The sequence below is a fragment of the Rhineura floridana genome, chromosome 5 (genome assembly GCF_030035675.1).
Source record: "Rhineura floridana isolate rRhiFlo1 chromosome 5, rRhiFlo1.hap2, whole genome shotgun sequence".
NCBI classification, from domain to species: domain Eukaryota; kingdom Metazoa; phylum Chordata; class Lepidosauria; order Squamata; family Rhineuridae; genus Rhineura; species Rhineura floridana.
In genome coordinates, this window is record NC_084484.1 from 178,962,090 (window position 1) to 178,985,847 (window position 23,758).

At 41.9% G+C, this 23,758-nt stretch overlaps 1 protein-coding gene across 9 annotated transcripts in view; it reads left to right on the top strand.

Moving 5' to 3' along the window:
- The window catches only part of TENM4 (teneurin transmembrane protein 4), an 850,566-nt gene that overhangs the window by 630,149 nt on the left and 196,659 nt on the right, over positions 1-23,758 (top strand). For 6 of the 9 annotated variants that reach the window (XM_061628962.1, XM_061628964.1, XM_061628965.1 and 3 more), the window contains one exon: positions 22,678-22,848. The exons of 2 other annotated variants lie outside the window; for them this stretch is intronic. In XM_061628962.1, the coding sequence (XP_061484946.1) occupies positions 22,678-22,848 (171 nt within the window). Of the gene's footprint in view, positions 1-11,024; positions 11,077-22,677; positions 22,849-23,758 lie in introns of those variants that run through there. One more of the 9 variants, XM_061628970.1, reaches the window with a different exon arrangement.

Here is a 23,758-nt window from a genome sequence, read left to right on the forward strand (position 1 = left end):
TTCCTGGAACAACATTTGTTAAGCCTGGAGTATGGCTGGCTTCATTGGGTAAGTGACCAAGAGGATAGAGAAGCTTTGTCAGCAACGCAGAGGCTGAATGTTTCTTCTTCTTTTCTTGTCTTTTTAGAGAGCAGGTCATATATCTCTCTCTCCCCCTCTCCCCCCCCCTCTCTTTTCCTGCTGTTCTTTGATGATGGTATCTCTCCAGGGCCAGTGAATGACGCATCCTTGTGTGTCTTAGACCGATTTGCATGCTTACCTCTCTGCATGGTAGGAGCATCATATGGAGACACAATCAACTCCAAGAGTGACATGTGCTCTGGATGCATTCAAGAGGCAGCTGGACAGCCATCTGTTGGGAATGCTTTGATTTGGATTCCTGCATTGAGCATTGACTTGGTGGCCTTATAGGCCCCTCCCAACTCTACATTTCTATGATTCTATGTGAAGCAGTCTAATCCCATTACACTTATTATATGAAGTAGATGATTAGCCAAGACAGTTAGTTGCTGTCATCTTCCCCAGCCTCAACCCCCCCCCTCAAACTCAGGAGGACACCCACAGGGAGGAGCCGCTTCCTGTAGAGTTGCTGTCCCCCCGCATTCCCGAGTCCTTCCAGACCAGAGGACATTGCTTTACCAGCCTCCTCAGATTCGTAAGACTTGTTCCCTTGTCATAAGAGCTAATAGCTGCAGAACAAGACTACAGCCTTTTAAGGCACGGCAAGGGATAGGGCCTTTTCAGTTGTGGCTCCTTGTCTGCAGAATGCTCTCCGCAACAAGGTCTGCTTGGTGCCTTCGCTGACATCTTTTCAGCACCAGGTGAAGACTTACGATTTTCTTGCCAGTTCTTTTGATAGACCAAGAGGATCTTGTTTTTTTACTAGGGTGCTGCCAAAGCTTCCTAGGGCTGTTACGAGGGTTGTTTTGTTTTGCTTTGTTTTGTTTGTATGGTATAATGTATTTATATCAATGTTTATAAAATATGTTGGTTCATTTATTTAAAAATATATTTGTATACCGCTATTTCATTTAAAAACGTCAAAGCAGTTTACAAGTAAAAAAAAAAAGTACAGTAAAAACCGTTAACAATACAGTAAAAACAAAGGTCAACTAGACATCATCTTCATTGCCTGCATAAGCCTGGTGGAACAGAAAGGTTTTCAGCAAGCGTTCAAAAGTTAAAACAGAAGGTGCCTGCTGAATCTCTGTTAGCAGAGCATTCCAGAGAACTGGGCCGATGACACAGAAGGCTCAATTTTGTGTCAATGTTAAATGACCCTTGCCACCTTGGGAGACAACCAAGGCTGCTCCTGCAGATGATCTCAGTGATCGAGCTGGGATATAAGGGTTCAGACAGTCCTTAAGATACCCTGGACCAAAGTTGTTCAGGGCTGTGTAAATTAAGACAAGGACCTTGAACCTGGCTTGATAGCAGACGGGTTGCCAGTGCAGATGTTTTAAGAGTGATGTCTCATGTTGTCAGCCATGTGCCCCTATCGGCAGTCTGTCTGCCACATTTTGCACCAGCAGAAGCTTCCAAACCAGGGCCAAGGGCCGTGGTCACCCCTGCTACAAGGACTACAATGGGCAGGCTATCCCTATCCAGAGACGGCTGTAGCTGATGAACCAGACAAATGGTTGTAAATGGCTTGGAGACCTTCAGATGACAAGTGACTATCAAGTCTAGATGATGATGATGACACAGATAAGTCCTCAGGTCAAGAGCAGAACTAGTCTGGCCAGCCTTCAGAGGACATTTGCACCTCACTAAAGCAACAGGTTCATCTGAGACAATAAGAACTGTCCATCCAGTTGTCTCGCAGTGTTCCTGCAGTGATGGCCGTTGGAACAAACAGCCCATTTGTTGCAACAAATTGTCCTGCTCCTGGGAAGGGAGATTTAAAGTATAAATAGATCCAATTTCCTTCTCCACGTCTTTTTTATTATTATTTTTAAAGTAACCTCAAATAAGCTTCTGGTTGTCCACTTAGAGAAGCACTCTGCAATACTAGATGGAGTATTCAGAAGAGCCAGTCACACATCCTCCTGTGATCTTGTCTAGTTTGGGCAGGAGCAGCATGGCGAAAGACACTTCATTTATTTATATATATCCCGCCCTTCTTCCCAGAAGGAGCCCATGGCGGCAAACACTCTATAACATCTTAAAAACGGACTTTAAATAGCTTTCTTTCAGCCTAACCTGCTTCTTAGGGAAGATAAATAGCACTCTGAGGCAACGTGGAAGAAGAGCAGAACTGTAGTAGATAAACAATCAGCAAACCACTGCTAGAGGTCAAGATCTTGGTTCCATCTTGGTTCTCTTTTCTGAATCCTGTGTTTTACAGCAGTGAGGCTGGAAGTGGATGATTCTATCTCCCACCCATCCACCCACACTCACACCCCTCAAGAGTTGGAAGTAGTATGATAGATGTATAATTGACAGTAATGTATACTTTTGTGCTTCAAAAACCTGTCTCCAAAAAAACGCAGCCACACCTGTTTAACTGGAGACAACTGTGGTAGGCCTATAGCAGAGGTGGCCAACCTGTGGGCCTCCAGATGTTGCTGGACTCAAGCTCCCATCAACTCCAACCAGGGTGGCCAAGGGGAAGGGCTGTAGCTCATCAATTGAGCAACTGCTTTGCCTACAGGAGGTTCTCCAGGTTCAGTCCACGTAGGGTGGGGGATTTCTCCCAATCTGAAACTCTGGAGAGCCACTGACAGTCAACGTAGACAGAATGGAGGTAGTTGGACCAATGGTCTGACTTAATATAAGGCAGCTTCCTCTGTGAGGAATGATGGGAGTTGTAATTCAGCAGCACCATAAGTACCCCATCCCCTTGGCGATAGCTTAGTAGCTTACATAGTTTACATTATTTAGATCCTACATAGCTTTGCATGCAGACAGTCCCACCATCTCTAGTTAAATGGACAGGCAGAATCATAGAGTTGGAAGGGGCCCATAAGGCCATTGAGTCCAACCCCTTGCTCAGTGCAGAATCCAAATTAAAGCATCCCCAACAGGTGGCTGTCCAGCTGCCTCTTGAAGGCCTCCAGGGTTGGAGAGCGCACCACCTCCCTAGGTCATTGGTTCCATTGTCATACCAGTCTTAAGAGTTAATTTTTTTCCTGATGTTCAGTTGAAATCTGGCTTCTTGTAACTTGAGCCCATTATTCGGTGTCCTGCACTCTGGGACGGTTGAGAAGAGATCCTGGCCCTTCTCTGTGTGACAACCTTTCATGTACTTGAAGAGTGCTATCATATCTCTCCTCAGTCTTCTCTTTTCAAGGCTAAACACGCCCAGTTCTTTTCAGTCTCTCCTCACAGGAGGTAGCAGATGATATGAAAGATCCCTTCTGTGACAAAGACCCTCTGGCAGACTGAGGCCCCATTTGCAGTATATATTGAAAGCAGTATCAAACCACTTTTAACAGTCATGGCTTCCCCCAAAGAATCCTGGAACTGTCATTTATTACGGGTGTTTAGAGTGGCTAGGAAACCCCTATTTCCCTCACAAAGCTATAATTCCCAGTTTCCTGGGAAGAGGGATTGATATATTAAACCACATTGCATAATTAAACAATGGAGTGTGATCCCACAAGAAGTAGTGATGGCCACCAACTTGGATGGCTGTAAAAGAGAATTAGACAAATTCATGGAGGATCAGGTTATCAGTGTTTACTAGCCACAATGGCTATGTTTTGTCTCCAGTGTTGGAGACAGTATGCCTTTGAATACTCTTGCACTCAGGTCCTCCTTGTGGGCTTCCCACGAGCGTCTGGTTGACCACCAGATGAGAACAGAATGCTGGACTAGATGGGCCACTGGCTTGAACCAGCAGGGCTCTTCTTAGGTGGGCTAGGGAAGAGCAAGGAACAGAACTCCTATCCTGCTGAGGACCTTTTCCCCTTCCAGATTTCGTCTTCTTGTGGGGGTGAAGAGGGTGTGATGAAGCTGGTTGTTTCTGCTTTGGTTTGCTCAGAACTTTCTGCCTCTTAAATTCACTTGTCTTGAGGAATTTGTTTTAACAGTCATTATAAATCCATAGTTGTAAAAGTCCAAGCCAACACTAAAGTTGTGAGGGCTGGGATAGGTTTTAAGAAGAGTGGCACAGATGCTCAGACTTATCCTGCATTTCCCAGTATGCTTTATCTTTGGCCCACAAGTGCTGAAAAGGAATTGTGTGCTTGTGTGTGTGTGTGTGTTTTACAGATATTTATTTCATGCTAATTACCATGAAATAGTGTATTTTAATTGCAGTTATATGCAGAGACACAAAGAGAATGGAGTGAGTGAGAGGGAGAGAGAAATGTTTCCCCTAATAGTTGCTTTCACTGTTTTCAAATACCACCTATTGATGTGTGGTAACCCCATCATAACAACAGCCTCAGACTGAGTTGTGTGCGACAGGGTAGTGAGGTTGGAGGCCACATAGCTGAATTAAATTGAGCCATCTTCTTTTCAGTTTCCTGTTCTCATTACAAAGACATGCCGGAAGAAGTTGATGGTGTTGAAATGCAACATAGTCTTCTGACACTCAAGTTAATATCTAATTTCCCCCCCAGCAATACTTGGTTTTTCTTTCATTGCTGTCACAACAGTGGATTTATTGCACACTGGCCCTATGTGAAGTATTCTGACTTGTAAATAGCCAGCAACCTTGGAAACATTGTTGGTTTTTTCCCTTCAGACTGCTGCAGCACGCAATCAGAGTTTCTTTGCTTGCCACTAAGGGATGGAATTTCTAGTTAAGACTTGGTAGACTTCTTTAAACATTTTTTAAAAATTATTTTTTTTTTTTTTAAATGGAATGAACAGCGTTATAAGCGGGGGTGGGGGTAGGCACAACAACTGTCCTTCTCTGGTTTTATATGACCACTAATCCCAAAAGTCAGATCAAAAGCCCTTGATCTGTTTTAGCTCACTTCAGTCTCTTAGTCACCCTCTCTTAACATGCTAAATAAAATTGGAAGTTGAATCAAGTGGTACGGAGATTGTTATCTGGGGATAACTTAAGTTAGCTGGCCTCAGGTGCAGATTTGTTCAGCAACTTGAGGATCTTGCCCTGTGATAATGTATGTGGTTGAACTTGCGGCTGTGGCATTGCAGGGAGGAGGGAAGTGGGATTGCGCTCTGGGGCAACCCCCAGTGGGAATGAGTGAGCCACCCCTTTCTCTGCCACGTTCCTTCTGAAGCCGGCTCGAACCAGCTGCCTGACTGTGTTAAATTTTGTTATTGATAGGACTCTTAACTCTGATCTGTCCCATTCCCCTAGATTTATGCTTCTCCCATGCCCTGTGCTGGATTTTTAACTTGAGTTCTCTGGAGGGGAGAATGTCATTAATTTCTCAGCGTGAGCTGCTTAATCAGCCCTCCCAGACTTGGGTCGATTTGTAACAATTTGCCAGGCCTTCTGTGTGGAAGAGAAAAGCGCCTCTCTTCCCCTCTGCGCCCCCTCTTCCCCACACCCACGTGGCTCTTACTTCATTTTTTTAAAGGGGGGTTATGGCTGAAGCTCATTTAGAGAGAGATGACAAGCAAGGTGGAATAAAGCATTCTTACTATTTTCTCTGTACAAATAAAATTCTAGATTGGTCTCACTCAAACCTTCCCACTCCGTGAAGTGTTCCCCATTTTGGGAACATCTGCCTCAGATTTCTCTCTTCCCACCCCCAGCCCGGTCATTTTAATACAGTGAACTTTAATTCAGACTTAGTAGTAGCTTTGAAAGCTCCAGCCTAAAGACAAAGAATAATGCACATTCCCTCGCAGTGTATAACTAACCCCCACCCCTCCTCCTTTCCCTTGTGGCGAATTTATTTCCACACTGAATTCTCTCTCCAGCTCCTGGGGTTACCCTTCAGCCCTGGCTATGGGCCAGACATTTCTGTGGGCTGCATTCTTCCTTCAATTTTCTCAGCTTTGATTTTTTTTATCTCTTGCCAGGGTGAGCCCTGGCCTGCTTTTTCTTAGCAGTTGAGGGTCTCACAGCTGAAAAGGGTTGCCACGTCTAACTGGCCTCTCCTCCCTTTAATTCTTCTTTTTTCAGCCCAAGGCCTATTCCTGTAGGGTTGCCACGATGATTCCACTATGTGAACGTAAGAGGAGCCTGGCGACTGGATCAGGCCAAAAACCCGTCTAGTCCAGTATCCTGTTTTCACAGCGCCCAGCCAGGTGCCTTTTGGGAAGCCCATAAGCAGGACCTGGGGTCAACAGCACTCACCACTGGAGCACACTGCTTCTGACAGTGGAGGTGCTGACTCACTGTCTCCATACCTCCTTTAGCTTCTTAGACCGTATCCGCTCCCTCTGTTGCTACATATTTCTGCCCAGTTCCTCAAGATTTCCTCTCTAATTTTCCTCCTTTGGCCCCAATCCAAGCCCCCCCACACTCCACAACTCTTCCACTTGAATTCATAGGGTTGTATCTAGTGCTAGTCCTACCGAGAGTAGACGAGGGATAGAAGGATCTGTCAGTTTTGCTTCTCTCGGTGTCTCATTTTTCCAGTCAAATACGGTTCTCCACATTTCTGCAGCAATTTGTGATTTTTTTTAAAAAAAATCCTCATGAAAATTCTTCAGCATTTTTGTGTGAATTTATCCTAATAAAACATTTTGTAGACTTTTTTTTACTAATGTGCGTATATTTTGCAAGCAATTTTGCATTATATAATGCATTTTTGCTTGTTATTTTCACCAGTATATTTTCGCCAGGCCTTCAAGACCTGGCGCTTCAGGCAGGTTTACGGGTGGGCTAGGTTTTATTATTGTTGTTGAGATTTTTAATGTTTTAATGTATTTGTATGTTTTTATCTTTTATGTCGTCCAGAGTGGCTGGACAGCCAGCCAGATGGGCGACTAATAAATTTAATAAATAAATAAATAAATATTTTGTGCACACTTTCCCCTAATACATGTATATTTGTAAACATTGCAAAATTCGGAGAAGCGTGAATTTCTTTTTTATTTTTTTTATTTTTTTACAATAATTTTTATTCAAATTTTCATAAAACATACAAAACAAAATCATAAAACATTCAAAGACAAAAAACAAAACAAAACAAAAATGATTAAACAAAAAAATAAAATGTTGACTTCCCATTTGTCGCAGATCAAATCAGTTATAGGTCTACAATATATAACAATCCTGTCTCTTAAATTATATTATAAAATCACTTTCCTCCAGTAGTTATCTTAATTAATCATCAAATCTCATAAACATTACTTTATTCTTTCCACAAAAAGTCAAAGAGAGGTTTCAATTCTTTAAGAAATATATCTATCAATTTTTCTCCAAATAAACATGTCGATTAATCCATCTCATTAATAATAATAATAATCTTATTGTCATAACCATAGTCCAAATAAACATTTCGATTAATCCATCTCATCAAAATCTGTTAGGTCCAATAATTTCAATAGCCATTATTCCATTATCCCTATTAATTCCATCTTCCATCTTCAATAGTCCTGTTAAGTCCAGTAATTTCAGTGTCCAATCTTCCATTATCAGTATTCCATAATAATCTTGCTGTCATAGCCATAGTCATATAATAAGAGTCTGATGGGAATTTCCTCTATCCCAAATATTTTCTTGCCATTAATTCTGAACAAGTTGCTGAAATATTGTTGTAAAGTCATATCTGTGTTCTTCTTTTTTACAAAATGCACTGGCTCATCTCTTCCATTGTCACATGGCTGCAGTTAATTCCATAGATTTTCTCTATATCAAGCTCCATCACGTCATTCCAGTCCAGAAGATTATCCAAGCCATTGATAACTTTATCTCTAATATCTTCATTAATTTCTTCAGAGATAACGTTAAATTCCAAACAGTAGATTTTATTTCTAATATCCATAAACTCCAGATCTTTTTCCAATTCCACATTTGTTCCAATCTCCAGGGCTTGTATCTTCCCTTTATTTTTTCTTTTCTCATCTCTGATCTCATTCTCCTCTCTCACAGGATCCCCTATTTCTTTAAGCTCCTGCGTCATTTTGCTCAGTTCAATTTTCAGCTCCTTACTACCCTGTCGCAGGGTTTGTTTCGTTATCTCAATCTCATCCATTATTTTCTGAAACATAATTACTTCCAGATTCTCAGCCACTTTCTTGATTGCCATTTTTAAAACCACGAAAACAAAACAAAACAAAAATAAAGAAGAACCACTTCTTATTTCAGCAACAATTGGGTTAATATTCCAGGCTTGATGACATCACAGTATAAACAGAGCAGCCTGCCTTATCTCTCTATGTTCAAGAACACAAAACAAATTTAGTTCCCAGCATCAAAACAGTTAGTGGCGTCGTGAAGAAGCAGATTCGTCAAAATAAAATAGACCAAAAAGAGAATAGTCCCAGACAATATAATGTTCCTCGGAATAGAAATCCCTCTTCTGTTTATATCTTTAGAATGCACTTCCAGGACAGCTTTTTGCAATAGAAACAGAGATAAGCTGTTAATTTCGTGAATAACAGAGAAGAGTTATAGCTCACCCAGAAGTTCTTTAAAGCTGATTCATTTGACAAATCTCTTTTTGCTGCAACAATTTAAACCAAGTAAAAAAAAATAATAGAAAGAAGGGTGCTTGCCTGTTAGTCCGTTTTCTCTTTGAAGAAAAGATAAACGTATCGCATTAATCAGATAGAGCTTGTTCGGAAGTCTGTCCGGCATTGCTGGCTGGACCTTTTCTCATAAATTAATGAAATCCAGTCCTCCCAACAAAAACAGGCTTTTGAGGTTGATCTCTACGTTTCTCCCTGCCCGGGATAAATTTCATCAGTCAAAATAAAATGTTCTGACTGATTTATATCTGAATAAGCTTCTTTTGAGGCGGGAGCCCGTCTCAAAAGCAGGCACAAGCGAAGTCACCCTTCCCGGAAGTCAGTCACCCTTCCCGGAAGTCGGAGAAGCGTGAATTTCAAAGGATGGCTGTGTTTCTTTTCTCATTGTTTCAGAAAGTGTGAATTTAATGGATTGGCTTTAAATGCAAACTGAATGAAATTTCTCCCCCATCCTAAGAGTAGGCCCATTGAAATGACTAACATGAGTTCATTAATTTCAGTGGGTCTTCTCTGAGTAGGACTAACACTCCTCTCCTACTCAGCCTCCAATTTCAAGCCAAATCTGCCCAATTTCTTTGGGTCTTGCAGCATACATCAGTAACCTCTTGATAACCCCTCCTTTCCTCTAGATTCCCAAAGGGTACAGGAGCAAAAACAAAACAAAATGGAGAGTCTTACGGCACCCTAAAGGTATAAGAAATTTATTATGGCACAAGCTTTAATGGACTGGAGTCCAGTTTGTCAGACGCATGCAATATAATCCCAAATTGGCAATCTTATATACACATGGAAAGTAAGGTTGTAAAAGCAGTAAGGTCAGAGGGAAATTAAATGCAAGAAAAGGTACAGACATCCACAATCAGTTAGAGCTGGAATGCGTGCTTGTGTTTATTACCTGTCACTGCTGTTCTGAAGGGTCACTGTGCTTATTTTGCATGCATTCAAGCTTGAATTGAATTGTCGTCTGTACTTTTTGCATGCCATTTCCCTGTAATCTCACTGCTTGCAGTGCTTGCCTCCTCCGTATGAAGATATGCCTGCAACAGAGAACAAAACTTCATGCATCTGATGACATGGACTCTAGACTAGTGGTTCCCAAACGTAATCCCCCAAGGACCCCCTGAAAATTGTTGACGATCTTGGCGGACTACTGAAACGATTTTTTTTGCCTGTTCTAGCCATTGCAATGCACAGTGCTAGATATTTTTAACTGTATTTCTATTGCTTCTTTTATTTCTTATGCTGTATTATTTTAAGTATTCTTCACAGACACACTGCAGGCCACCTGAATGAAGCTTGCAGACCACAGTTTGGGAACCCCTCCTCTAGAGCACTAAAGCTGATGCTGTAATATATTTGTTAGTCTTTAAGATGTTAAAAGACTCTTTTTTTAAAATAAGAAAATGCTGATTTTGGTGGAGTAGATTTTTTTTCCTAAGAAAGACTTGGGTGGTAAGAATATTCATGTCTAAAATAAAAACCCTGTGCAGTGCTAGTATTTTTAATAGCTACTGCTTATACCTCTTTCCAAGATAGGCACATGGAGTTAGTTGCATGTGGAATGAGTGGAATGGTGCCACAGTGCTAATCCTGATCTGATGACATCACTGGATAACAATAATTAATATACAACCAGTCAGATTTGACTGTGTAATGGTATCAGTGAGGGCAGTTGAAAGTGAGAACAAGTGATGGCAATTTCACAAATAAGCAAACATAGAATTGCTTATTTCTGTGTTTCCAAATAATCACTGGAAGGGGTAAGCATTTCCCCCCCCCCAGTACTATCAAAAATGTTCATTGAAATGGTGGGTTGTTTCAGTTCAGTCCTAATTGTGATACAACCGTAAAAGAGGATGGTTTGAGAGTCCATGATACTCTTATGTGATCAAACCTTAGCAGGACCTGGACATGAGAGAGGTAGCTTCATGTCATTAGGAAGAGCACGGCATAAATGTAATAAATAAATTACCTTGATAAATGGGATGAGGCGGACTCACAGAGAGTGTTCTGATAGATATATTGGGGCAGCTGGGGAATGAGCCGGAGGTGGCTGAATTAAGCATTTGAATCACGCTTCATCCATTAAGTGCCCTCCCCAATTACAGGTTGGGTAATGAGGTAGCTTGCATAAAGTTACACTGACCATCACAGGTTAGCCCTATACTTCAGCAATTACAAAGCAAGGTGGGAGTCTCCCTGTAAAGTCTGCCTGCCCTGGTTTCTCTAATTACGGTGAATACCCCAATGGGAAGATTCCTCTTTAATATACACAAATTAAAACTCCATTTAGAGGTGTTCTGGGACCAAGTGGTAATTGACTTTGATCATGGAGAAACATGCTGCAATATAGATTAGGAAGTAATATGGTTCCTGTTGTAAAAGTATCTAGAAGGAAAAATATTATTTTACTAGGAAAGGCCCTTGTAGGATGTATAATCCAAACTTTACTGGCATCGATGGAGCCTGCAATGAATTGGTCCAGTACAATAAGATGGTGAAAAGCTGGTATATGGTGATGTATTATGACTTTTGGTTTCTTGGCCTGCTACTGCTTTGTTAGGATAGGCTAAGGGAAGTAGCTGCACACTTTATGTAAGACTTTTAACATGTTTATCTAGGCTAGCTAACACATTAGCCATCTCAAGAGGGATACCATAGAAATGGTGAATGTTCAGAAAAAGGGCCACAAAATTGGGGAGTTGGAAGGAGCCTGTACAGCCATTGAATCCAACCCCTGCTCAGTGCAGGAATCCAACTTAAAGCATACCCGATGGGTGGCTGTCCAGCTGCCGCTTGAATGCCTCCAGTGTTGGAGAGCCCACCACCTCCTAAGTGATTGGTTCCATTGTTGTACCACTTTAGCAGTTAGGACGTTTTTCCTGGTGTTCAGTCGAAATCTGGCTTGTAACTTGAGCCCTTTATTCCGTGTCCTGCACTCTGGGATGATCGAGAAGATATCCTGGCCCTTCTCTATGTGACAACATTTCAAGTACTTGAAGAGTGCTATCTTATCTCCCCTCAGTCTTCTCTTCTCAAGGCTAAACATGCCCAGTTCTCTGTTCATAGGGCTTTGTTTCTAGTCCTGTGATCATCCTCGTAGCTCTCCTCTGAACCTGTCCAGGTAGGAGAGGGGAGATTGTTCCATTGTGAGAGGAAATATCCTTGCACTGTTTGCCTTAGCGCTACACTGAATACAACTCCATGATCTGAAGCTGCGGCAAATGGCATGTTAATCTTATAAATTCACTGGCATTGTGGAGGATTGACCCAAGGAGCAGAGTAATCCAAAGAAACAATTATGGGGCAGAATGGGAGAAATCCTCTTATGCGTAATTGCTGGAGAGCTGCCTTTTAGGGAGTTACCAGTCTTCTCATTTAGGAAACCAAGTTTAGCCTTTGAGGAGTCCCAGCCCCAGTTTGAAAGCCACTGCTATATATGGTTCCATGCCAGTAAAATCTTGTGATGGTTCAGGAAAACTCCAAGATCATATTTGGGGGCGTGTACATATGTAAGTACATAAAACCCAACCGGCTTACCCTTTGCCTGATGCCCTTAGTCTCCTTAAGTAAGGTGGCCCTCTTCTGATCCCCACCCCACCCCAGACATCAATGGACCAGTGAGCTTTCCAATAGTAGTGTCAGCAGCATGATCTGTGGCCGGGGATGTAAGAACGCATCGATTTCTGTCCCAACCTGGGTTTCTATGTGCAGCGCTGTTTCCATTCCGCCACAGTTCAGCTTCCGACAAAAACATCCAACAAAACTGTGCTACTCAATTTGCTGTGGTGGAATTTTATATAATTAATTATATCATTCTACGCCATTCATTTTAATGCAAAGGAAACAGAAGTCCAAATGGGAGGGACGTCATCAATTGCATATTGTTTGTGGACTGAAAACAGCAACAACAGTGAATACTGGATTGATTTTTGTTACAGATACATGATGAATATGTGAACACAAGCAATTTTCACTTCCATTTCTATCAGTGTTCTCTGACATCCCTATCTGTGGCCGGTGACAGAAGCTGAACCACCCACAATTATAATTATCCACATGAAACATTGTTCCGGGGCATTGCAGGTTATTTTAAATGGTGGTTTCCTACCACTCCGTAAACCCCAATAGGCCAAGAACTGGCATGAGCACCTGTGATTCTTTCCAGTGTGATGGGTTCTCAGCAGCTGCCTAAGGGTTTTGGGTACTGCTGGGTCTTCTCTGTGCACAGATTTGAATAGCCCCAGAGATTTGCTTGCATAACAGGTGGCGGGCTGTTCTCCATGCAGTGAAAATCATTTAGATATGCAGAGGTAGAAGGGCAGTAGGTGACTCTTAGTGCTTTGTGTGGGCAAAGACCCCCTTGAAATACTTTGATCTCCTGGGGTAATTAAGGGAGCCTCTTGAATTGGAAGAGCTGACTCTTGAAATAGAGAAAGTCAAAATAGAAAGATTAACTGCCTAGCTTCAGAATTTCTTTCTTGGAAATTTTCAAAAGGTTGTGCAATATCTAGGGCAAATGTTTTCTTTTTAAACAGCAAGCAAGTTATTTGTGAAGTTTTTCTCGGTCCAGATGTTTAAGGTGTACGCAGTGGGGATCTAAGGTCCTGCTTGCAGATCCATCCAGGAAAAAATACATGGATGACCAATTCTGATGTAATGTTTCATGTGATCCCACCAAACAGTTATGTCAAAAAAAAGGTGTATCTGAGATACTGAACGCTTTTGATCTCTAGCTACCTTTCCATTGTATTGAGAATGATTATTATTCGTATACATGCATATACCGTTTAATTGGCAAGGTGGCTTCTAAGCAGTTTGCAAGTATAAAGCCAATTACAAAAAATATAAACGCACATAATTAAAGTACACAATAAAACAATTTTAGCAAAACATTAAAACAAAGATACACAATTAAAATGCACAATAAAACAAGCCCATTTAAACAGCAGCACATCCTCCCAAATTAACGGCCAAGCAGACATGGCTGGGCTTTCCCCATTTTATTTTATTTTATTAGATTTATATCCCACCCTTCCTCCCAGATTGGAGCCCATGGCTGCAATCTTGTATAATGTGAGGAATTTGGGTCCAGTTTTTAGAGACAAGAGGGAGCAGAACTATCCACCTATCAGCCTCTTTTCTCTCTAGCCTCATTGTGGAAGTTCTTTTCTACCAGCCAAAATAATGTCACTGTATTAGAGCTTGACTAAGGAGAAAAATACGTGGGGAAAATAAGGCATGGGTAGATGGAGGGCTTCATGTGCGTACACACCTGTATGCTTAATTGGCTCTAGTAGGTGAACTCCCCTACCCCCTTTATACATGATTCAGTTAGAGCCAGGTGTGGGTCTGAGTATGCACTTGAAACCGGCCTTTTAGCGTTGCAGCTCCAGCCCTCTGGAATCAGTTACTAACTGCAATTAGACAAGTGCCTAATATTTAGCTGACCACTGAAGGCATTTTTGTTTAGGAAGGTTTTCCTTGAAGGGTGCCCCAGACATTTTATGGAGTCATAATTGTACAATCGTAGACATTGTTTTCTTACCTCCAGTTTACCAAGTTTGTCATCTTGTGCATTTTATATTTTGTCTTGCTTTATGTTATTGGACACCGCTTTGTTGACCTTTGGTTGTGAAGCGGTTTATAAATCTGCAAATATTTATACATATAAAGAATGTAAAGAACAGGCAAAGACATCAGATGAGGATCCCTAGATCCTCCATAGATGGAGTATGTGTGGGAATGATACAGGTTCATTAAATTTATGCATGACTTAGAGAAATATTTTTTCTCTCCTTCTTGTAAATGAAACTCTGAGTCATCCAATCAAACCTGCAAGTGGTAGATTCAAAATACAGAAGAAAATATTTCTGCATGGTTATTTTATAGAATTCACTGGCATAAAGTGTGGTGGCAGCTCACTAGCACAGATGGCTTTAAAAAGAGCCTTTGGCAAGTCCATGGAAGGAAGCTGTTGATGGATCTAGTCACCATGACAGCAAAATGGAACTTCCATATTAAGAGGCAGTATACCACTGAATCTCAGTTGTTGGGGAGGGAATAATGAGGGTGGGTTGTTAGACTTACGCTCTTACCTTTCCCATTCATCTACAGTGGCATACCAGCAACAGCTATAGTGCCGTCCATTCCAGGTTGTGTTCCTAATCAGGACCCCATTTCCAATTTAGTGATAGGAAAGTGAAATCAGAGACATGTCTTGGGAGAAATCCCCATGTTTCTCTTTGCTCCTGGGATGCTCCAGTCCTGATATAGTGATGGGAAAGTCAGTACCTCAATAAAGCAATACTAATTTTCACTGTTTCTGATGCTCTTTCTCATGTTTGGCATGGCTAGGGGACTTCTCCCTCACAAACTTGCCCTTTGAAACTGCAGGCTAGGAGACACACTCCTGAGTAAATCCCAATAAGGCTAATTGCCTGAGGCTGCTCTGTCAAATGGCAGGGTGAGGCCCTTTGCGTATTGTGGTAGGCTGGGATGCTGACTTGAACAACAACCCCGTGCTGCTCTTTCTGTCTGGAATGCTGAGGCAGAAGATGGGTGTGAAGATGTATTCAAACAGATCTTGGTTCAATAAAGGAGCATACCTGTTTTAACTCTGAATTGGAGGCCCTTCTTCATGTGCCCCATCCGAAGGAGGTGTTGGAGAGTGGCAACGGGCCTTCTCAGTGGTGGCCCCCCATTTGTGGAATACTCTCCCCATGAAGGTGTTCCTGGTGCCGTCATTATACATCTTTATGCGCCATGCAAAAACATTTCTCTTTTCCCAGGCATTTGGTTCTTAACTTTGGAAGGCTTTTGGAGGGCTTCTATTGTGTAGCCTTCCTAAAAAGGCTTTCCTCTGCCTCCTTATGTACTGTTTTGGTTTTTAACTTATATATACAGTAGGGCCCCGCTTTTCGGCGGCCCGCTAATACAGCGTTTTTCAATTAGAGTAAGGCCCCACTCATATGGCACTTGTTCCGCTTTTATGGTTTTTTTCGGGCTCGGGCACCATTTTATTAATGTTCTGCTTTTCGGCAGGGGTCTGGAACGTAACCTGCCATATGAGTGGGGCCCTACTGTATATATACCCCAAAAGACTTAAAGATGTTACTGCAGCAAAAGGTGAATCTACCAAATATTAATGTGTGAGGGTTGAATACTTATGCAAGCAATATGTTTCAGTTTTTTCTGTTTCTTACAAACATTTCCCAACATAAAACCAATGTCACCTTCCAATAATTGATTTCGAGTTTCAGTGCTTGAAAATAAAATACCATAAAGAATGAAATTACAATGTACAATTTGTAACTCAGTAATATGAGAGCATTGGTTGGGGGTCTGATTACTTTTGCAAGGCAACCCTATCCCAAACTGATGAAAGACTGGCAATCAACCATTTCTTCTTTACCTCCCCAAAAAACCTACTGTCTGCTAACAGCATTGAATGGCATCACCAAAGTCTGATTAATTTCCTAGCATCTGCTTGTCCAAAAATCACATAATTTCATCTGAGGGAGTGAGAGAGGTAGAGTTAGAGACAGCTGTGGGATGGTCACCTTGGTAATTACTGTCAGATTTATCTCAGAGGGAAACAGAGAGAGAGAGAACGGGAGCAAAATATTTCCTTGAGGTTAAATGCATCTGGAATAAAAGGCATTGGTAAACACTAATGGATTCGGTTTATTTCTGGTCTGAGGTAGAGCTACATGTTACAAGGAAAACCGATGTTTCTCATAAGGCAAATGAGGGGCTTGGGAAGGTGCTGGCTGAGGAGAATTGCTGGATGGGAAGGAGGGATTTAAATAGCCCACCCCTCTCCCCCAGATCTCCCCACCAAATTTGTTTGATTCCTCTCTGTGCTGCCCTTCAGTATAAAATAATCTCAACCGTGAAAACCGTTACAGAACATTTTTGTTCAAGGGTTTAACATGTGTACCGCCTTTCTGACTGAATAACACTTTTTGAAAATCATCATGGCCTAACAGTTTTTGAAAATGACAACAGCTTACCATTAAAATTCTGGGGAAATAAAAAGGCCTTCATGCGGCATAGACTAGATCAGGCCTGGGGGACCTCAGGTTTGCCAAGAGGGAATGTGGCCCTTGCCCTGAAAAAGTTTCCCCACCCCTAGAATAGGAAGTAGGTGCCAGACAAATGCCTCTGCTGGCTATCTTTTCCCCAGCCAGACTGCTATTAAAGGCAGGGGAACAAGACCAATAAATAAAATAAAAGTGGGTAGGCCCACTCGTAGCCAGCCATCTGTTGGGATCACTAGTCAAGATGGAAGCTTGGCTGGCTGGTTGCGATGCTTTGGCTGGTGGTGGGATAGTGATTCCCTTCCTTCTTCTGGGCTCTGTAGAGTATACGGCATTTTGAAGATGTGCATTACAGAGAGAGAGGACGGGACTTTATTTGAGATTGAGAAAATTGCCTTCACTGGAAGATTTGGCTCAATTAAAGGTCAGTGGCTCGGAACTGAAGACAAAAAACGTTGGCCTGGAGGGCTTTGCCCCCCTGGAAGATTAAACAAGAAGTAGTGACAAAGGCTACTGATCTATCCGGCCACGCCAGGGTGTTTTTTTTTCTCTCCAGGGTCCCTCTTTCAACACCATCTTAGAAATCAATTAGTGTCTTCAGCCTGGGGGCTTTTACTCAGGCCTTAATTTAAAACGCTGTAATTGATCACTTTGGTTATTTATTACATTTCCTTTTCCCAGCTCTAGCAAGTCAACAAGCTAATGAAAGGCCAGCAATGTGTGAGGTTTCATTTGTTTCCCTCTGTGCTTCCTCCCCCCTTCTTAAGGTCTTCTATTTTTTTTTCTGCTGACTTCTGTGGATTTCTCCTTACACATACACCCCAACCCCAAATATGTCTCTTCTGCCTCTCTAAGCATGGCTTGTCTTGACTTCTTACAGTGATCTGTCAAAATCAGTGGCTTGTCCCAGCTACCTCCCGCACTCCATCAACCTGTCCTAAGAGGAGTCCATTTTGTTGGCCATCTGAATAACTATCTTTGTTTCTGTCCGCCACACACAGAGACTTCCTAACCCCTTCGTTCCTTTCCTGCTAGTCTCCTTCCTTGTTGACTCTGCTGACTATGAACTTCTGCCTGCTTTGTTTGGTTCCGTCATAAGTCACTGCTGGCGATGCAAGGATAATCAAGAAGCTTAGTCCTTCAGGCAGTAGCATAGTGGCAAATTCAGAAGTGCGGGGTCCCTTCATAATAGTCACAGCCACACCCCTCCCCCCTTTTTTTTCTTTTGCTGTTGGGTTAAGAATGAGATCCTCGTTAATGCCTTCTCCCACCACAACAGATGTCCATGGGAGCCAATCAGCACAAAAGAGGAGAGTGTTACCTACTAAAAAGGGTCTTCTCAGTAGCTGACTCAGCTCCTTTCACTGATTGGCTCCAATCAGCAGGAAAGGACAAGGAAGCATGTTAGAAGACACTTCTCAGTGGCTAACGTACTGCCCTTTCATGCTGATTTGTTCATAGCATTCTGGAGACTTAGGGACCCTGCTGCTCAAAACGTAAGGGGTCTAAGAAACTCACCCAACACCTTGGATGAATACATCCCTGCCTCAAATCCAGTTGCTGCCCTGGGCTTCTACTGGGTGGGATATCAATCAATCAATACATTTTGAACATAGACAAATTGGCCGCAGCAGATAACAGAAATATTTGAATCGTCAGGATACTGATTAAAATGTGGGCCCACACCAGTCTGTTTTCATGTGAGCTGACTTGTCTGCTTATGGAGCTCGCTGTAATTTTTCTTTCTTATTCACATTTTTGTGGCATTTCACTCCTAGAACAATATGTTGTTTGGTAACAAAAAACCTGGAACAGTATGTCGTTTAGTAAGAATTATGGCGGGGGATAAAGAGAGAGAGAATAGTGTGTAACCAATATATATGCTGATTTTATATATAAATTTATTTATTATTTAATGTATATGCCACCCTTCCTCCCAGCAGGAGCCCATTTAAATTCACTTAAATATGAATTTAAATACAATTTTTGTGGGTTTTTTAAATGGTTACCACCACCTCCAATTACACACTTTTTTCCTGTTTCACCCCCCACCTCCCCAATTCCAAATTATTTAAAGTTGTGATCACCTGTGGTCATTTAGCATGCCATAGAAATGTAGGATATCAATTAATTAATTAGCACAGCACTGTGGATGTACATAGTACTTTATTGAGCCTCTCTGAAAGGGTGACTCCCTGCCCCATTTAGAGTGGAACGACCTAAATTTCAACAGAACGGGAGATACCATAGAGAGGGGAGAGAAAGGAAGACAGGCCAAGCCAGCAAACAGAGAGAGGGGGAGGGTAAAGTGCAACAACTGACCGTGTGGGAATTTAATATTATTAAAAGTTAATAAGCCTGCCCTCAAAATGAAAAGCAAGAGCCTAATTACTATGGGAAAAGATGACCAGCAGTGGCACTTCATCAGTGATAATCAGAGGCACAACTTATTAACTCAGCCCCTTAAAGGAAAAATATGGCGGACTGTGTACTTTATAATAATAATTTCAGCTACATAGCATCTTCTCCTCCCGCCCCACAAGTTTGCAATTGCAGCACTCTGCATAAACGTAAATACTGTTGAAATCTCATTTAAATTCTATTTTAATACCACTGGTGCGACGGCTACCGAAAAGGAGCTTAAGAGAAAATAAAATAGTTTCAATTAGCGGTGAGAAATGTAGCCAAAACACAACAAAACCAAAAGCGTGTCCATTCAGAAGTGTTAAGCGTTGTAGCGAGATGGCTTTTTAAAACTCTGCTTAAATGCACTTTCAGTAGATCGGGAGCCTTCAGTGGCAGGCTGAAGAGGCATTGCCCGTTGCCCGTGAGGTGAAAAACATTGTTAAGAAGGTGTTTGTGTCTCAAGTGCCTTTCTTTCCGACTTGTTGAGTAGACAAATGGCAGAGCAAATGTCACTGATTGGTCCAGAATGAAATGGCTTTGATTGAGACATTGGGCACCCCAGCTCCTCTCTTTAATGCTTCCATTTTGCGTTTCAGAGTTCTTAGTGCTTTGAAGGATATATTTCCTTTCTTTTTATCTTTCACTCATATTTCCAGATCTTTCATTTATTTTAAGCTACACAGAGGAAGATACAGGTTAAAGCATTAGGAACTGCCAAATAGTAAAAGCAATAAGCGGTCTAGAGACATTGTGAAGTCGTCTGCCTTGGAGGTTTGAAAGCTATGAGGGTAAGATATGTTTGAAGACTTCCTTATGTGAGCCAACTCCTTCCCACAGTTCAGATCATTTCCATGTATGAACTTAAGGGGAATTTCGTAAAGATTAATTGCAGTTTTGATAACTAAAGATGCTCATCCCTTATTTGCATGGCAAAAGGAGAGATGTGCTCATATTCTGCTTACTTAGAGCCACTTTATACCTTGAAGTGGTACAACTCCCTTTGATCTGATCCGGCAGGAGCTCTTCTTATAAAACCAAATCATGGATCAAGGAAGCTTTCCTGTGGTTGTACGAGATATCTGAATTGATACTAGTCATAGTTGGTAGCAAATCAGGATAAGCCATGGTTTTGATGTGAGTTTGCAAACCATGGTTTGTGCTAATTGTAATTTGGCATATTATCTAAATTGACAAAGCATAGTTATAGTCGCTGTTTTCATTGTGAGGGGCTTTATTAAAAAAGTGAAAATTAAATTCTGAAGCTGAGAGCTCAAAGAAAGCAAACTGAAGGGGATAAGCAGCTTTTAACCATGGTTAATGATGAGTTGGACAAAACCATGTGTTGGCGTGATAGCTGATCCACTGAGAGCTTTGGGAAGTTGGATTTGAGACTTGGTAGCTAGAATTGCTCATCCAGTTACAAGATTGTTTTTCTTTGCTATGAGAGAGTTGTGAGACAAGTTTGTAGCTTTGACCTTCTCCCCTACATTCAGTGCTAAGCTGCCTTCTGGAACAAATTCTGGCATGAATGTATAAACAAAATGGCAAAGTTGGGAGACGGTCTCTTTCCATTTTTCCATTCTTAATTGCATTGCGCTGATGCTAATGCCACTGTAAACTTTCTTGGAGAATATGCAGAGTACATTTTTGGGACGGGGTGGGTACATGTGCCCTCTTAATCAGGAAATGCCATTTTAAGTATGGGGAACGGCTAATCTGGGAAACTGCAGAGAGCCCAAAGGGAAGTTTGGTTCATGATTAAATATGAAATGTTTATGTTGTGAAAGAGAGAGAAAGAATAAAGGAAACTGCTTTGCTTTCCTCTGCTCTTTTAGAAGGTGATGGCTAATCGTATAAACAAACTCTGTTGTATATACCATGCTAGCACACTGCTTTATTTTTATTATTAATTTTTTTTTAAATGAGCCTTCTCATTCCTTAACTTACTATTGATTCACCACTGGTTTGACTTGCATGATCCACAGGGATGAGCAAAGCAGTGCATGCTGGCATTGAGCAAATCCAATAGGTGTTTCAGCCTTGCTTCTCCAACCTACCCCTTGCACCCTTGACCTGATTAGGAGAATGCTGGCATTTCATCAAGCCAAAAGCTCTGTTCTGTTCCCTTTCGATCTTCCTGCAAACAGCAAAAGGAGAAACAAGATGGAAAGAGTTGCTACGCTGTTGAATGCTGGGTGCCTTAGTTGATTTGTTTTGTGCAAAGTCCTGTTATCTAGGCATAGCGATGGACAAGCCTTCTCCCTGCTTGCCCTGACTCTCAGTCCAGAAGGGATGGGGGAGAAATTTGATTCAATTTGCATGTAATGATGAACCTACATAATTCACACTTTCTGAAATAATATGCAAACTGAAACACAGCCCATCCTTCAAAATTTGCACTACACATTTTGCAGTGCTATTCTCCAGCCAAGTAATTGTGTATAGAAATGCATATATTGGGGTAAAGTATGCATAGAAATGCATATATTAATGAAAATAGCATAGAAAATGCATTAGGAGAAACTGCTTTGCAAAGAGTGTATATTCAGCAAAATTGCATACAAAATGTGTATATGAGAAATTCACACTAAAATGATAATGAATTTTCATGAGGACTTTTTATTAAACATTGGCAAGCTGATGAGGAAATATGGAGTCCTGAACTGAAGTTTGAAAAAACGAGATCAGAGAGAAACCAAAATGGTCAGATCCAACAACACCCTTAATTCAGAAAGTCTTCGCCTCAGACAAGTTAGTTTGAGTTCCATTTGGAATGAGCCTCAAGTATTTTATCTATGAAATTATATTTGTACCCTACTTTACAGCCAAGGTTGGCTCCCAGTTTACAAAACCAATCGGGTCATTTCAACTTGGTCTCAAACTGAGCTAGTCAGTGTGGGAACACTAACCTCTTCCTTGTAAATCATTCCTAGGTTAAAGATGGACAGAGGGTGAAGGTGAGGCCTTTTCAGAAAACCAGCAACAAGCACAGAAGGGGTTAAGTACCCCTGCCTAACACCCACACATTTTAGGTTTTCAAGTACCTGACCTGCGTCCATCTTATCTCTGCAAACATGGGGGATTGGGAGCATTTATTTGCCAATAATAAGACATGTGTTCTGCCCTCAGACCCACCCTGCAAAAACCAGTCCAAACTGCAGCTCTTAATGAACCTCAGTGTTCAGTGTGTTTCTAGGGGAAGAGAACTCTGTGGTTGGGAGCAGCCACTGATAATACCTGTATGAGCCCGGCTGGCCAAATCTGACAAATGGAGGCTATAGTCAAGAATCCATAGTCACTTGCTCTCGTAGATTGTGGTTGTGAACAGGAAAGGATAGATTCTTGTAAAACATGGATTGGGAACCTATGGCCCTCCAAATGTTGCTGGACTTCAATGGCCAGGGATGATGGGAGCTGTAGTCCAACAATGTCTGGCCACAGGCTCTCCATCACTGCTCGAACAAATCCTAGGCCCAAGCCATTAAGATATTTATATAGATCCAAAGCAGTATGGAAAGCTAGCGCCAATGCTAAAGCGCTACGGTTTGGACTAGGGAAGTAGAGAACATGCGACTCAGGCACAGTCTTTAAGTTTCAAAATTCTCCTTGGCAGAGAAGCAACCCCCCCCCCAAAGATGACTTTTCTCGTTGCTCACCACAGCCATGCACCTGTTTGGCCTAAACTGGCACCTGCAGCCGATGGAAGGGCCGATGTATGAAATGACGGAAGACACGGCCAGCAGTTGGCCAGTGCCAACGGACGTCTCCTTATATTCCTCAGGGGGCACGGGGTTAGAGTTACCTGACAGGAAAGGCAAAGGAGCCGGCGAAGGTACGGTTGGTGTGTTGTCCTTGTTGTGAGTCCTCTGTGTCTGCCTCTGAATTCCAGACATCCATCCTCATAACTTCATAGCCCTCTCCTCCAGGGCCACTGCATCCTGGAACTTTCCCACTTCGTCACATTCTAGAGTCAGTAGTTGTCCATCCATGTTTCCATCAGTCCCTTGTTCGACATTCCCTACAAGTCCTGAAGTGTGCATTACCCCATAACGATGCATCCAAAGCCATTCCTGATGGGAAATATCTCTTTCAGATGCATTTGGGGATATTTCTCCACAAAAAATATGTCTCATTTCCTCTTAACCAGAAATGTTTTGCTGACCTCAAATGTTTTTCAACACTCCTTCTTTCACAGGGCTACTGAACGCTGATAAAATTCTTGCTTATTCAGCTTGTTGGCATGGGGTTGTTGGTGGAGACGATACCTAATAACACAATATGAATTAAGAACCACTGGAACCACAAGCCTTAATTGGCAGCCTTCAAACCACTTATTGAATTAACCCATTTTGGAAGTCAGTGGAATAATCACAACAAAAATCACCACGTTGCTCAACTTTGATCCGGGTGACATCACTTTTCTTGTCAAAACTCCATTGCTGATGAAATGAGAGTGTTACTTTTTCCTCATCCTGTGACCCACAGCCAAGATATCCTACTAGATTCCTGTATATTCACTTAAATTTAATATTCAAAATTAAATGTTAGAATGTCAGGAATCAAAGTCTGAGATTGGCACCTCTAATTTAGTAATCTGAATATTTGGGGGGGAGGGAGAATCCAGTTCCCTATATATATACACACTTTCCTCCACCTCTTTTTCCTCAAAAATCCATACCAGCATTCAGATACCCTTTTCCTCCTTTGGTCATTGAAGTTATCCCCAAAGCGGTTAATTTTAT